Source organism: Pseudophryne corroboree, chromosome 3 (genome assembly GCF_028390025.1).
Source record: "Pseudophryne corroboree isolate aPseCor3 chromosome 3, aPseCor3.hap2, whole genome shotgun sequence".
Taxonomy (NCBI): domain Eukaryota; kingdom Metazoa; phylum Chordata; class Amphibia; order Anura; family Myobatrachidae; genus Pseudophryne; species Pseudophryne corroboree.
The window spans coordinates 41,593,424-41,608,417 of record NC_086446.1 but is presented as its reverse complement, the minus strand read 5'-3'; the positions used below and the strand labels follow the sequence as shown (position 1 = coordinate 41,608,417).

The 14,994-nt window shown below is 47.0% G+C and overlaps 1 protein-coding gene and 1 long non-coding RNA gene across 2 annotated transcripts in view; both read left to right on the top strand.

The window, feature by feature from the left end:
- The window catches only part of LOC135057469 (uncharacterized), a 53,077-nt gene extending 44,994 nt beyond the window's left edge, over positions 1-8,083 (top strand). Inside the window, exon 3 of the long non-coding RNA XR_010244142.1 lies at positions 7,979-8,083. This is a non-coding gene — a long non-coding RNA (uncharacterized LOC135057469). The remainder of the gene's footprint in view (positions 1-7,978) is intronic.
- Positions 8,084-8,177: 94 nt separating this feature from the next.
- On the top strand, positions 8,178-13,508 carry LOC135057468 (oocyte zinc finger protein XlCOF6-like). The gene is made up of 3 exons (XM_063963355.1): positions 8,178-8,273; positions 9,774-10,467; positions 11,857-13,508. The coding sequence occupies exons 2-3, from the start codon at positions 9,792-9,794 to the stop codon at positions 13,437-13,439; spliced, it is 2,259 nt and encodes a 752-aa protein (XP_063819425.1). The 5' UTR covers positions 8,178-8,273; positions 9,774-9,791; the 3' UTR covers positions 13,440-13,508.
- Positions 13,509-14,994: the final 1,486 nt, after the last annotated feature.

The following is a 14,994-nucleotide window of genomic DNA, read 5'->3' as shown; positions in this document are numbered from 1 at the left end:
CTAGAATTCTAGCTTTTCTTCAAGCAGGAATGGACAAGGGTCTCCGTATAGCTTCCTTGAAGGTACAAGTGTCAGCATTATCTGTATGGTTTCAAAAGAAAATTGCTAACCTAGAGGATGTTCACACTTTTTTCCATGTATTGCTTCACATTCAACCTCCTTTTGTTCCCCCCTACAGCTCCCTGGGATCTGGAATGAGTTCTCAGGGCACTTCAAGTTGCTCCTTTTGAACCACTGATTCGAGTGGATCTCAAATGGTTGACAGCTAAAGTTCTTTTCTCTTACGTCCTAGAGGTTGCTGGAGTCCATTTTAGTACTATGGGGTATAGACGGGTCTACTTTGAGTCATGGGCACTTTAAAAATTTGATAGTGTGGGCTGGCTCCTCCCTCTATGTCCCTCCTACCAGACCCAGTTTAGAAAAGGTGCCCGGAGGAGCCGGTCACAGCTAGGAGAGCTCTTAGGAGATTTTCTAGTTTTTATTGTTTTCTGAGTTGTTAGGTCACAGGCAGGCTCCTGGCAACAGCCTCCCTGCTTCATTGGACGTAGGGGGGGAGTAGGAACCAACTCTAGAAGTTAATGGTTCTCTGTCTCCGCTGACAGGACACTGAGCTCCTGAGGGTGATGATTGCAAGCCCCCGAGGTGACCGCTCACTCCCGCAGCACGACCGCCAGCCCTTAACAGAGCCAGAAGAAAGAAGAGGTGGTGAGTATGACGCCGGCGACCCGGTTAGAGGGAAGTCGGCGGGTATGGCGGCACAAGTGTGGGAATGCAGCTCTCGCAGGCTGCGCTCCTGCTGTCTCAGAACACTGTGTTGGCGCGTGAGGGACGTCCTGGGCCGGCGCTTGTACCCTAACACTGGTGTCACGCCAGACTGGGTATCGGTTCATCAGTGCATTCGCCTTCTGGTGAAGATGGTAGCGTCTTACGAGGCTCTACAGTACGGAAGATTCCACGCACGGTCTTTCGAACTGTATCTCCTGGACACATACACCAGCGGATACTCCTGTCGCCGAAAGCCAGGATTTCGCTCCTATGGTGGAAAAAAAGCTTCTTACCTTCTCGAGAGCCGCTGGTCCGGAATTCAGAATTGGATCCTTCTAACCACGGACGCAAGTCTCAGAGGTTGGGGAGCAGTCACCCAAGGGTAAAACTTTCAAGGAAAGTGGTCAAGTCCGGAATCCATCCTTCCGATAAACATTCTGGAACTGAGGGCCGTATACAACGGTCTTCTACAAGCGGCACATCTTCTGCAAGATCAGGCCATTCAGGTTCAGTTGGACAGTGTAACGGCATTATCCTATATAAACCGTCCAGGCGGAACGAAGAGCAGAGCGGCGATGTCGGAGGTGACAAGAATCCTCCCCAGGGCAGAAAAGCATGTGCTGGCGCTGTCAGCCATCTTCATTCTGGGAGTGGACAACTGGGAAGTGGACTTCCTCAGCAGACACAATCTCCATCCAGGAGAATGGGGCCTCCACCCGGAGGTGTTCACAAAGGTAACAAGTCGGTGGGGAGTTACTCAGATAGACATGAAGGCCTCCTGCCTCAACAAAAAGCTTCGGAGGTACTGTTCCAGGTCGAGAGACCTCCAAGCAGTGGCGGTGGACGCCTTGGTAACTCCGTGGGTGTTCCAGTCATTGTATGTTTTCCCTCCACTTCCACTTATTCCAAAAGTTCTCAAACTAGTAAAGAGAACAAGAGTTTAGGCAATCCTCATTGCTCCGATCTGACCAAGACAGGCTTGGTACGCGGATCTCCTGGAATTACTGCTGGAGGATCCGAGGCCTCTTCCTCTTCGTGAGGACCTTCTCCTATAGGGGCTGTTTGCCTATCAAAACTTACCACGGCTACGTTTGACGGCATGGAGGTTGAACGCCGGATTTTAGCTCGGAAGGGTATTCCGAAGGTCATCCCTACCCTGATCCAGGCTAGGAAGGGAGTAATGTCTAAACATTACCATTGGATTTGGAAGAAGTATGTGTCTTGGTGTGAATCCAAGAAGTTTCCTACGGTGGAGTTTCAACTGGACGGTTTCACCTCTTTCTGCAAGCGGGTGTGGATGTGGGCCTACGCTTGGGCTCCATTAAGGTCCAGATTTCGGCCTTATCCATTTTCTTCCAGAAACAATTGACTGCTCTCCCTGAGGTTCAGACTTTGTTGAAAGGGGTTCTGCACATCCAGCCACCCTTTGTGCCTCCTACGGCACCTTGGGATCTTAATGTGGTGCTGCAGTTCCTACAATCGGATTGGTTTTAGCCTTTGCAGAAGGTGGAAGTCAAGTTTCTTACTTGGAAGGTGGTCACACTGTTGGCTCTAGCATCTGCTAGATCTGCTAGACGTGTGTTGGAATTGGGGGCTTTGTCCTGCAAGAGCCCCTACTTGATTTTTCATGAAGATAGAGCTGAGCTCAGAACGCATCCGCAGTTTCTTCCTAAGGTTGTGTCAACTTTTCATATCAACCAACCTATTGTGCCAGTGGCTACTGACTCCTCAATTTCCTCCAAGTCCTTGGATGTTGTGAGGGCTTTGAAGATTTATGTGAAGAGGACTTCTCATCACAGGAAATCGGACTCTCTCTTTGTCCTTTATGATCCCAACAAGGTTGGGTGTCCTGCTTCTAAGCAGACGATTTCTCGCTGGATCAGGTTCACTATCCAGCATGCTAATTCTACTGCAGGATTGCCGTGTCCAAAATCTGTTTAGGCCCACTCTACTTGTAAGGTGGGTTCCTCCTGGGCGGCTGCCCGGGGTGTCTCGGCTTACAGCTTTGCCGAGCAGCTATTTGGTCAGGGCTGAACACATTTGCTAAGTTCAACTAGTTTAATACTTTGGCCTTTGAGGACCTGATTTTTGGTCAATCTGTTCTTCGGGAGTCTTAGCACTCTCCCTCCCATACTTGGAGCTTTGGTACATCCCCTTGGTACTAAAATGGACCCCAGCATCCTCTAGGATGTAAGAGAAAATAGGATTTTAATTACCTACCGGTAAATCCTTTTCTTGTAGTCCGTAGAGGATGCTGGGCGCCCGACCAGTGCTTCGAAAACGCACAGCAGCGATCAGATCTGAATTAGGCCCAATGTGTCTGGCCTCTTTACTCGTAAGGTAGGACCTTCTTGGACAGCCTACCATGGCGCCAAATTTGTAAGGCAGCCACATGGTCATCCATTAACACATTCATTAGACATTATGCCTTTGACACATTTGCCTCTCAGGATGCTGCATTTGGGCGAAGGATTCTCCTTTGCAATCAGGAGCATCCCCACCACTAGTAGCTATTTTGGGATGTCCCAAGGTAGATCCTGTAGATCACTGTGGACCCAGATAGAGAAAGCAGAGGTTATGGTAGACTTACCTAGATAACCCTCTTTCTCTGAAGTCCACAGTGTTCACAGGGATCTCACCCTGAGGCACTTACTAATCTCTTCCTGTCCTTTGGTATAGAAGTGTGTGTATGTTCTTCCAGTGGCGTAAGTTCTCCCCAGTCGCCCGGAGGCATGATAAATGTTGGTGCCCCCCCCCTACATACTGTATACATACACACCCTTCATATGTAGCTATCCGGCACTCATGTTGAACAGTAGTAGCGTGCTCAGGTGCCTTTCCAAATAGTAATATAGATACACATACAAAGTGGACGGCACTCCAAGTCAGTCATCACAATAAAATAGACACCAGCATACCTTTATAGCACACCTACAGTACTCCCTCACCCAACAGTGTGTCACAATGTAGATGCTTTGGCGCAGTGGTGTGCCAATATATACAGTATATATATATATATATATATATATATATATATATATATATAAACAACACACAAACGCCTCTTTCACTTAAACACACATACCTCTCACTTACACTCACACCTCTTACTTACACACGCCTCCTTAGCTTAAACACACACATGCCTCCTTCGCTTAAACACACACAATCCTCACTTACACACACACCTCTCACTTACACAAACGCCTCTCACTTACACATGCTTCCTTCACTTAAACTCTCACACACACGCCTCCTTCATTTAAACACACACACAATTCCTTCACTTAAACACATAAACATGCCTCTTTCACTTACACACACACACACACACACACACACACACACACACACACGCGTCTCTCACACATACACACACACGTCTCCCTTACACGTACACATGCCTCTTTCACTTAAAAACACACACACAAAAACAGACACATGCTTCCTTCACTTACACACACACACACACACACACACACACACACCTCGCTTGAACATGCACACATAAAACACAGTGCTGCCAACATTCATTAAAGACCCTCCAGCACCCCTCCCCTTTCCAACTACACACACCCCCACAGTGCAGCTTGAGGCAAGTGCTGCCAGTGCCTACCTGCTGCTATCAGCCCAACGGAAGAATAGAGGTGCGCTCCCTGGGTCACTATGGGTAATGTTCTCTATCCGGAAAGAGAGAGTTTACATCTACAGACGATTTTTCTATTCAGCAGCACTCCCTCGTTCCAATTTTAAATGGTATCCCCAAAAAAGAAAGAGAGAATTGTATATAGTGAAGTACCGTAGGGCTCAAATAGGTTCACAAAAATTAGTCGCATATATGATAAAATGTTGATCAAAAGCTAAAGTCCACCTTGATTTGGCAGACCTACGTACCAGAATTTGTGGGGTGTCGATAATGCCCACCCAAATACGCTTGTAATATCACTCCCTTTATTCCGCAGACTTTAATAGCAATTTTCCTCCCAATTTCTCCACCTCTTCACCTCTCCGTTCAGATAAAAGATGTCCGGAAATAGGAGGAAATAGCAATATATAGTGAAGTACTGCTTATTTTAAAGTGCAAAAGTGATTTATTTTTAAAGTGCAACATAAAACAGTGGGCGTCTTAACAACAAAGTGCAAATTTGCAAAAAATAAAAACTGAAATCCACCACAGATTAGTGGACTCACCTACCAGAGTTTGTGGGGTGTCACAGTGGCCCACCCAAAAACGCTTCCAATATTGCTCCCCGGGATATGCAGCAACAATCGGTGTGTTCCCTCTGGCTTCTGCAGGTACCTTCAATCAGGCACCAACATGTTTCTGCCCTTTGAGGGCCTTTGAGTTGCTGCATATCCCGGGGAGCAATATTGGGAGCGCACCTCAGCAAAACTTTAGAACATAAATTGAACTATTTTGGGATATTGGTGACCATACCGGCTGGTGGATTGCAGCACCTTTGAATTGAGGCGCCATCTGTACACTTCCTTGTTTGCGGAAGAACAGAGAGCTTCACTCGGCCAGCTCATCTGGAAGGGCCTGGCAGGAGCTGCGTTCTGGAGCTCCCCCTAGCTGTAGCCACAGCCAGCTCTCTGAATATACTAGGACAGGGGTGGCCAACCAGTCAGATGCAAAGAGCCAGAAAAGATCTGTAGTCAAGGGCAAGAGCCAGTATCATGCGCACGCCGAAGGTGCGTGTGCAAAAATGGGGGCATGGTCTAGTTTTCACAAAGCCACACCCTATTTTGTGCACACACCTTTCGTTATGACGTTTGTAGGAGTATGACCTTGTGTCATAACTCCGTTTTTAGTCATGTTGCACAGTGCCAAATACATATAAAGCCCGGGTGAGGTATGGTATGCCGACTGCCGGGCTCCAGGCGACCAGCATACCGACAGCGTGGCGAGCGCAAATTAGCCCCTTGCGGGCTCGCTACGCACGCCACGCTATTTATTCTCACTCCAGGGGGGTCGTGGACCCCCACGAGGGAGAAAAACTGTCGGTATGCCGGCTGTCGGGATTCTGGCGCCGGGATCCCGACAGTTGGCAACCTGAAGACCACCCATAATGCCCCTGTACAGTGCCACATACATATAAAAATGTAAAAAAAATGGGTGCCTCCACACGGCCAGAAACATATGTCCCCACAGTGCCAGATACATATATGCTCCAAAGTGCCAGATACATATATGCCACACAGTGCCAGATACATATATGCCCCACAGTGCCAGATACATATATGCTCCAAAGTGCCAGATACATATATGCCACACAGTGCCAGATACATATATGCCCCACAGTGCCAGAAACATATATGCTCCAAAGTGCCAGATACATATATGCCACACAGTGCCAGATACATATATGCCCCACAGTGCCAGATACATATATGCCTCACAGTGCCAGATACACATGACCCCCCAGTGCCAGATATACATGTCCCCCCAGTGCCAGATATATATGTACCCACAGTGCCAGCTATGCCCCTAGTGCCAGATATATATGTCCCCAAAGTGCCAGCTATGCCCCCAATGCAGTGTCCCCACAGTGCCAGATATACATGTCCCCACACAGTGCCAGCTCTGCCCCCAGTGCCAGATATACGTGTCCCCCCAGTGCCAGCTATGCCCCTGTGCCAGATATATATGCCCCCACAGTGCCAGCTATGCCCCTAGTGCCAGATATATATGTCCCCAAAGTGCCAGCTATGCCCCCAGTGCCAGATATGCCCCCAGTGCCAGATATATATGTCCTCACAGTGCCAGCTATGCCCCCAATGCCAGTGTTCCCAGTGCCAGATATGCCCCCCATTGCCAGGTATATATGTCCCCACAGTGCCAGCTATGCCTCCAATGCCAGTGTCCCCACAGTGCCAGATATGCCCCCAGTGCTAGATATATATGTCCCCACAGTGCCAGCTATGCCCCCAATGCCAGTGTTCCCAGTGCCAGATATATATGTCCCCACAGTGCCAGCTAAGACCCCAATGCCGGTGTCCCCACAGTGCCAGATATATATGTCCCCACAGTGCCAGCTATGCCCCCAATGCCAGTGTCCCCACAGTGCCAGATATGCCCCCCAGTGCCAGATGTATATGTCCCCACAGTGCCAGCTATGACCCCAATGCCGGTGTCCCCACAGTGCCAGATATATATGTCCCCACAGTGCCAGCTATGCCCCCAATGCCAGTGTCCCCACAGTGCCAGATATGCCCCCCAGTGCCAGATGTATATGTCCCCACAGTGCCAGATATGACCCCCTGTGCCAGGTATACATGTCCCCACAGTGCCAGATATACATGCCCCCCCCATCCCTTGTGCTGCTCACCGCGCTGCTGCTGCTGCTCTCTTTGAGGGGAGGAGAGCGCAGCGTGCGCCTCTCCTGCCCCTCACTCTCCGGCGGCTGTGTCCCTCTTCAATTATGCGCCGGTCCATGAGCCAATCAAAGCTTGCGGACCGGCAGCCTTAGCTGCCGGTCCGCAAGCTCTGATTGGCTCACGGACCGGCGCTTAATTAAAGCGCGCCGCCGCCAGAGAGTGAGGGGCAGGGGAGGCGCACGCTGTGCTCTCCTCCCCTCACAGACAGCAGCAGCAGCGCAGTGGGAGACAGTGGAGGAGATGTGCCCCTTTGAGGCCAGGAGCCCGGCGGCAGCCGACTCCACTGCCTCCCAGAGTTCCGCCCCTGTGTTCTTCTCACCTGAATAGATCTCCCTCTTGAACTGCTCCTGCCTTGAGCTTTGGAACAAACTGAATTGCCTGAGCCAGGAGGCGGGAATATAGGGGGCTGGCCCATTGCATCCTGTGAGTCTGAAAAGCTTAACTGTTTGGTGCCCGTTCTGCTGTCGCTACTATATATCCCAAGGTAGATCCTGTGGACTTCAGAGAAAGAGGGTTATCTAGGTAAGTCTACCATAACCTCTGCTTTTGTTATTTATGGGCTGTTTTGTGAGGATTTCTATTATTTTAATATTTTTTAATAAAAGCTTGTGTTTTATATATGAGAAGTGACCGGCGCCCATTCAGCTGCAGATTTCTGCTCTTTTTGTATAAACTGTGGTAGTAGGTAGCGTCTCCTTAAATTCACATTGACTAACATAACACTAAGAGAATGTCAGGATAACCTGTGAGGATGTTCTTTTTCTATAGTGTGTAGCATTGTGTGTGTCAGGTGCCTATAAGGTGTCAGGATGTCACTGTCTATCTCTCCATGCAGGAGGGGGAGTATATAGAGGAACACAGGGGTCTGTACAAGGACGTGATGATGGAGAATCACCGGCCCCTCACATCACTGGGTAAGAGGAGACTGTCATGTATTGTACAGGGGAGAGCAGGTATGGGGGCACCTATATACACACATCATCTGATAATCACATATATACACTGTACTCAGTCACCGTGTGTCTCCTGCAGATGGACCCAGTAACAGAGATACCCCAGAGAGATGTCCCCGTCTTCTGTATTCCCAGGATTGTAGAGAGGAGAATCACAGGATCCCACAGGAGGATCAGGTAGGTGGGATGTAGTGTCTCACCAATATACCAAAGTGACTATCTGTGACCGGACACCTGCGACAGCACTCACTGCCTCGCATCCCGCCGTCACAGAATGGAGTCCAGGTCACAAGGGATCTGGCCAATTAGGGCATTCCCGCTTACCGTCAGTAACCGCCTGTTACTGACACCACCCACTGCGCAGTGGGCGGGTACTATGCTGCCACCACCAGACTTCCTGTGGCATCTGGAACCATAGTTCTGCTGTGTATGCGTCAACACGCTGTCTTACCACACCTGTGTGGCGTTGACTGATCCCCACTAATCGCTTGCCCAAGCACGGAATGGTAGCTGGCGTAAGGCGGAGCTTGGAGACGCTGGGTGTACCCAAAACAGCCGAATAACGGGGCTATGTTTGACATAACCCTGCAGGTCAGAAGATGAAGCGGTCGTCTTGAGGCAAAAGATGTTTATTCGCTCAAATAGTTCTAAAAAGAACTCTTCCTTAATTCTAGGGGCAACAGCAATACAGCAGATGTTCACAGCAGACAGAAGATGGTGTATATCCCCCTGAGGCTCGCAGGAACTTTTTTATACAGTAAAACCACTCTGAATCTCATGGGGTAGTCCCACCCTTGAGTCTTTTTCCATCCAATCACGATATCTTACAAAATATAAATAAATAAATTACATTTTAAAAGGATATAAATGCATAAAGCAATTTCCTCCTTCCTGTCACATAGTTTGATATCGTTTAAACTGCTTCCTTTACCACCTGGTAATTTACAATTCTCCTTTGATCACACCGATTCTATAGTTTATACAGTAGTGTCTGTATTTGTAACAAATGGTACAGGAAAACAACTTATACAAAGTATAGAAATTGTTTCCCCCTGCCATTCACGTATCTGGAGTGAACATTCAGGAAATCATTGAAAACAAACTGATTTCCCCAGTAGCATATACACACCAAAAGACCACCTAGGGGTCATTTTACAGGAAGTGCTGTAACCAGAGCATTGGTCATTTCACTCGTACACCTTCTCACAGGAACTGCAGAAACCAAGCACATTACTTGCTGTGCCCTGACCAACACATCAAAAGATCTGATCACACTAGGAGGTTACTGAGCATATGACTTCCTATGTGAGAGTGTACCATCACTTATCCTGTAGTCACTTGGATACAAATACATTATAAAACGTGCAGTTTATAACTCTCCAACTGCGCACAGCGCAGTGATATAACATAGACACATTTTTAAACACTCCGCTCCCGGCGCCGTTAGTACATTTGAATGGGGTGCCTAGCGCCCATTGTCTCTGTAAAATGGCGCCGGACACGGAGGAATAACCCCTTCAATGCCTCTGACGCCATTGTCCCTGTCGCTGACGGGATCTCCGGCCACACTATCCCTATATGATCTGTAGAGAAGCTGTGTGTCTTATACAGTGATATTCTGTTGTTCAGTCTTAAAGTAATCAGACTTTACTAAAGTGTTATTTTGTTGTTATTCAGGATGAGCACCTTTCTGATATGAAGGCCGAAGATATAGAGGGAGAAGAAGAGACGTATGTGACTGATATGAAGGCCGAAGATATAGAGGGAGAAGAGACGTATGTGACTGATATGAAGGGAGAAGAAGAGACGTATGTGACTGATATGAAGGCCGAAAATATAGAGGGAGAAGAGACGTATGTGACTGATATGAAGGGAGAAGAAGAGACGTATGTGACTGATATGAAGGCAGAAGATACAGAAGGAGAAGAAGAGACGTATGTGACTGATATGAAGGCCGAAGATATAGAGGGAGAAGAAGAGACGTATGTGACTGATATGAAGGCAGAAGATATAGAGGGAGAAGAAGAGACGTATGTGACTGATATGAAGGCAGAAGATATAGAGGGAGAAGAAGAGACGTATGTGACTGATATGAAGGCAGAAGATATAGAGGGAGAAGAGACGTATGTGACTGATATGAAGGCAGAAGATATAGAGGGAGAAGAAGAGATGTATGTGACTGATATGAAGGCAGAAGATATAGAGGGAGAAGAAGAGACGTATGTGATTGATATGAAGACAGAAGATATAGAGGGAGAAGAGACGTATGTGACTGATATGAAGGCAGAAGATATAGAGGGTGAAGAAGAGACGTATGTGAGGAGAGATCAGAAGTGTAAGGAAGAGGAAATGCCTACAGATATCAGCACAGGTAATCCTTACTACAGAAAAGAGTCACATATTCTCCTTGCTGCATCACTACAAATGTCTCTTCCCCTACACCCTCCTCTGTCAGTACAGACTAATGAGGGAAATGTATCTGCTCAATGTGGGAGTCAGGTAACATCAGCCCCTATTATACTGCTCGCTCCCTCACATCATGTCATTGTCTTACCAGCCCAGAGATCTGGCCAGTCTCCTCCCCACACTCTCTGGTGTATCTCATACATCAGGAGCCATCATCCCCTATTGTTCTCCTGCTCTCCCCCTCACATCATGTCACTGTGTGTTACCAGCCCAGAAATCTGACCAGTCTCCTCCCCACACTATCTGGTGTATCTCATACATCAGGAGCCATCAGCCCCTATTATACTCCTGCTCTCCCCCTCACATCATGTCACTGTGTGTTACCAGCCCAGAAATCTGACCAGTCTCCTCCCCACACTATCTGGTGTATCTCATACATCAGGAGCTATCAGCCCCTATTATACTCCTGCTCTTCCCCTCACATCATGTCACTGTGTGTGTAGCCAGCCCAGAGACCTGACCAGTTTCCTCCCCACACTCTCTGGTGTATCTCATACAACAGTAATTAGGTTGTCACTATAATGATTGACTTATTGGCTTAATTAAGTCTGGTGGGACTATTCTACCTGGGGATGACCAGAGGACCATATAGATGCTGCTGTTGCAACATACATATCCACCTGGAGCACTTTGTGTAGTGTGGAAGCAGATGTTGGTTGTTCAGCCCACAAGTGTCCTGTATGTATGTGTGGGGGCAGTCTGGATAGATATTGTGGCTCAGCAATGTCACTAGCTGAAGAGGCTTCCTGTTCTGTAATGCTGGCCTGTGTACATTACATAGTAAAGCCTGCGTTATGTGGGGGAGAGATAATCATTGGTGATGTGCCATCTGCATGTCCCTGTGGCTGGGGCTATGACATCTGTGATTGTGGGAGCAGAAGACAATATTTTATCGGTTCTCCGAGAGTCTTACTTGATGTTAGTACATTTATAATTGTAATAATGTGGTCATAGTTTATAAGCTGATATTGAACAACTAAGCATTATTCATAATAGTGACACGGTGGTGTAGTGGTGAGCAGTGTTGTCTCGCAGCATTAGTGATGAGTTCAGTGCCCAACCAAGGTTCTATCTGTGTGGAGTTTGTATGTGTTTCTTACACCTCTGCAAAAATCATACTGGTAGTTTAATTGGCTTCTGACATATATGAATCCTAGTGTGTCATGTGGAATATAGATTATTAGCTCCACTGGGGCAGGGAATAATGTGATTTTCTAGTTATTCTCTGTAGAGCGGAGTAATATATGTGCACTGTATATAGAACTGTGCATTATAATAGTTATATTATTTCCAGCAGATGGAGGCACAAGCAGGAATTCCTTGGAGGGAGATCTCATCTTGTCTGCAGATAGTAAAATAGAAGATAACATCACACAGTATTCTCCAGGAGACATCCCCATTTCTCTAACTATACATCCAGTACCTCACAGTGCTGATATTTCATCTGATCCCTGTAATTGCGATGACTGTAAATCTAATACCTCAGATTTTGTTACACATCGTGCAGCTCATACATGTGATAAAATATTTCCATGCTCTGAGTGTGGGAAAAGTTTTGCATGCAAATTACAACTTGTTATACATCAGAGAAGTCATGCAGGTGAGAGACCATTTCTATGTTCTGAGTGTGGGAAATGTTTTACAGTCAAATCACATCTTGTTGCACATCAGAGAAGTCACACAGGTGAGAGACCATTTCCATGTTCTGAGTGTGGGAAAAGTTTTGCAGGAAAATCACAGCTTGTTAGACATCAGAGAAGTCACACAGGTGAGAAACCATTTCCATGCTCTGAGTGTGGGAAATGTTTTCTGTGTAAATCAGAACTTGTTAGACATCAGAAAAGTCACACAGGTGAGAAACCATTTCCATGCTCTGAGTGTGGGAAAAGTTTTGCAGGCAAATCACAGTTTGTTATACATCAGAGAAGTCACACAGGTGAGAATACATTTCCATGCTCTGAGTGTGGGAAATGTTTTCTGTGTAAATCAGAATTTGTTATACATCAGAGAAGTCACACTGGTGTGAAACCATTTCCATGCTCTGAGTGTGGGAAAAGTTTTGCACTCAAGTTACGTCTTGTTATACATCAGAGAAGTCACACAGGTGAGAAACCATTTCCCTGCTCTGAGTGTGGGAAAAGTTTTGCACTCAAGTTACGTCTTGTTAGACATCAAAGAAGTCACACAGGTGAGAAACCATTTCCATGCTCTCAGTGTGAGAAATGTTTTCCACTCAAATCACAGCTTGCTAGACATCAGAGAAGTCACACAGGTGAGAATACATTTCCATGCTCTGAGTGTGGGAAATGTTTTCTGTATAAATCAGAACTTGTTATACATCAGAGAAGTCACACAGGTGAGAAACCATTTCCATGCTCTGAGTGTGAGAAATGTTTTCCACTCAAATCACAGCTTGCTAGACATCAGAGAAGTCACACAGGTGAGAATACATTTCCATGCTCTGAGTGTGGGAAATGTTTTCTGTGTAAATCAGAACTTGTTATACATCAGAGACGTCACACAGGTGAGAAACCATTCCCATGCTCTGAGTGTGGGAAAAGTTTTGCACGCAAATCACATCTTGCTAGACATCAGGGAAGTCACACAGGTGAGAAACCATTTCCATGCTCTGAGTGTGGGAAAAGTTTTGCACGCAAATCACATCTTGCTAGACATCAGAGAAGTCACACAGGTGAGAAACCATTTCCATGCTCTGAGTGTGGGAAATGTTTTCTGTGTAAATCAGAACTTGTTATACATCAGAGAAGTCACACAGGTGAGAAACCATTTCCATGCTCTGAGTGTGGGAAAAGTTTTGCAGGCAAATCGTATCTAGTTAAACATCAGAAATTACACAGGAGTAAAGCATTACTATGATCTGATACACAACAGGGTTGTAGCAACACTTTATTGCATTGGACAGGTCCGCACTGCCCATCTGTCACCTCTGGCATATTCCAGAAGTGCCAATGGACTGTTGGATTCATCCAGTTCCACAGAGAGATGGGATGGCCGTGTGCAGCGCAGCCTCTGGCTCTCTGGTTTAGCCGCCCCTACTTCCCAAAGTGTCTCCCCCCACACCCACCCCATAAATAATTACATACAGTGTGCATTAGGGAACACAAATTGTTTTATCTTACACAGAATTACCCCTCCCTTTTAGCACCTGAGTGACATCACAATCTGATTGAACAGCTTGCCATTATGTGCATTGTATTTAGAGAGGCATGAGTGGGTCAGCATTAGGATGGATTGCTGACTCCAGAGTGCCATTGGAGAAGTTAGGGGTGTCTCCAGGTAAGCTGGCTCTCAGATCCTGTAGGAGCCATTATCATGTGGCCTTACGCTGGGCATTCAGGCCCAGACATATATGTAATTATTTATGGGGTGGGTGTGGGGTGCGGTTGCCCCTATGTCGGTATGGCTGTGCGGCTTCAGTTTTGCACACCCTAACACTTTATTAACACTTATGATTTCCCTATCACTTTGTATATATTTTTGTAATATTTTAATCACACTTCACATACATAGCACTTAGGTGCTTCTTATTAACCCTTATTAACTTTCACCTGTGTACTGACCTGGGGTAGCTGACCTGTGCCGACGTGATGGGGTCCTGCACCCCAGACCCATACCTAGTATTAGGGACCCCCAGTGATGGAGAAGCCTTGCCAATCGGCCTGGGGGCTTAACCCTATAGCTGCAGATATACCCAACTAAGATCTCCATTATATCTGATTATTATGTAGTATTATTTTTTACTTAGTGTGCATTAGGGAACACAAATTGTTTTTTCTTAGACATCAGAGAAGTCACACAGGTGAGAAACCATTTCCATGCTCTCAGTGTGGGAAAGGTTTCCATTCAAATCACGTCTTGTTACACATCAGAGAAGTCACACAGGTGAGAAGCCATTTCCATGCTCTGAGTGTGGGAAAAGTTTTGCAGGCAAATCGTATCTAGTTAAACATCAGGAATCACAGGAGTAAAGCATTACTTTGATGTGATACACAACAGGGTTGTAGCAACACTTTATTGCATTGGACAGGGCTGTACTGCCCATCTGTCACCTCTGGCATATTCCAGAAGTGCCAATGGACTGGTGGTTTCATCCAGTTCCACAGAGAGATGGGAAGGCCGTGTGCAGTGCAGCCTCTAGCTCTCTGGTTTAGCCGCCCCTACTTCCCAAAGTGTCTGTCTCCATGGAAATGGGGGCGTGCAGTAAGTCCACGCCCCCCTTACAGCACGTCCTCGTGTGTCATGTCCTTGCGCCCCCCCCCCCCCCCCCGTGATGTGCGCTTGCAAGTTTACAAATGCCCAATCCAAATAGCCCCAGATTGTCCCTGCCAGTAGATATCGGCACCTCTCTCCACATCAATACCGGACCATCGTGTTATATAAGCGTCTATGGGCCTAATTCATGGTCGATCGC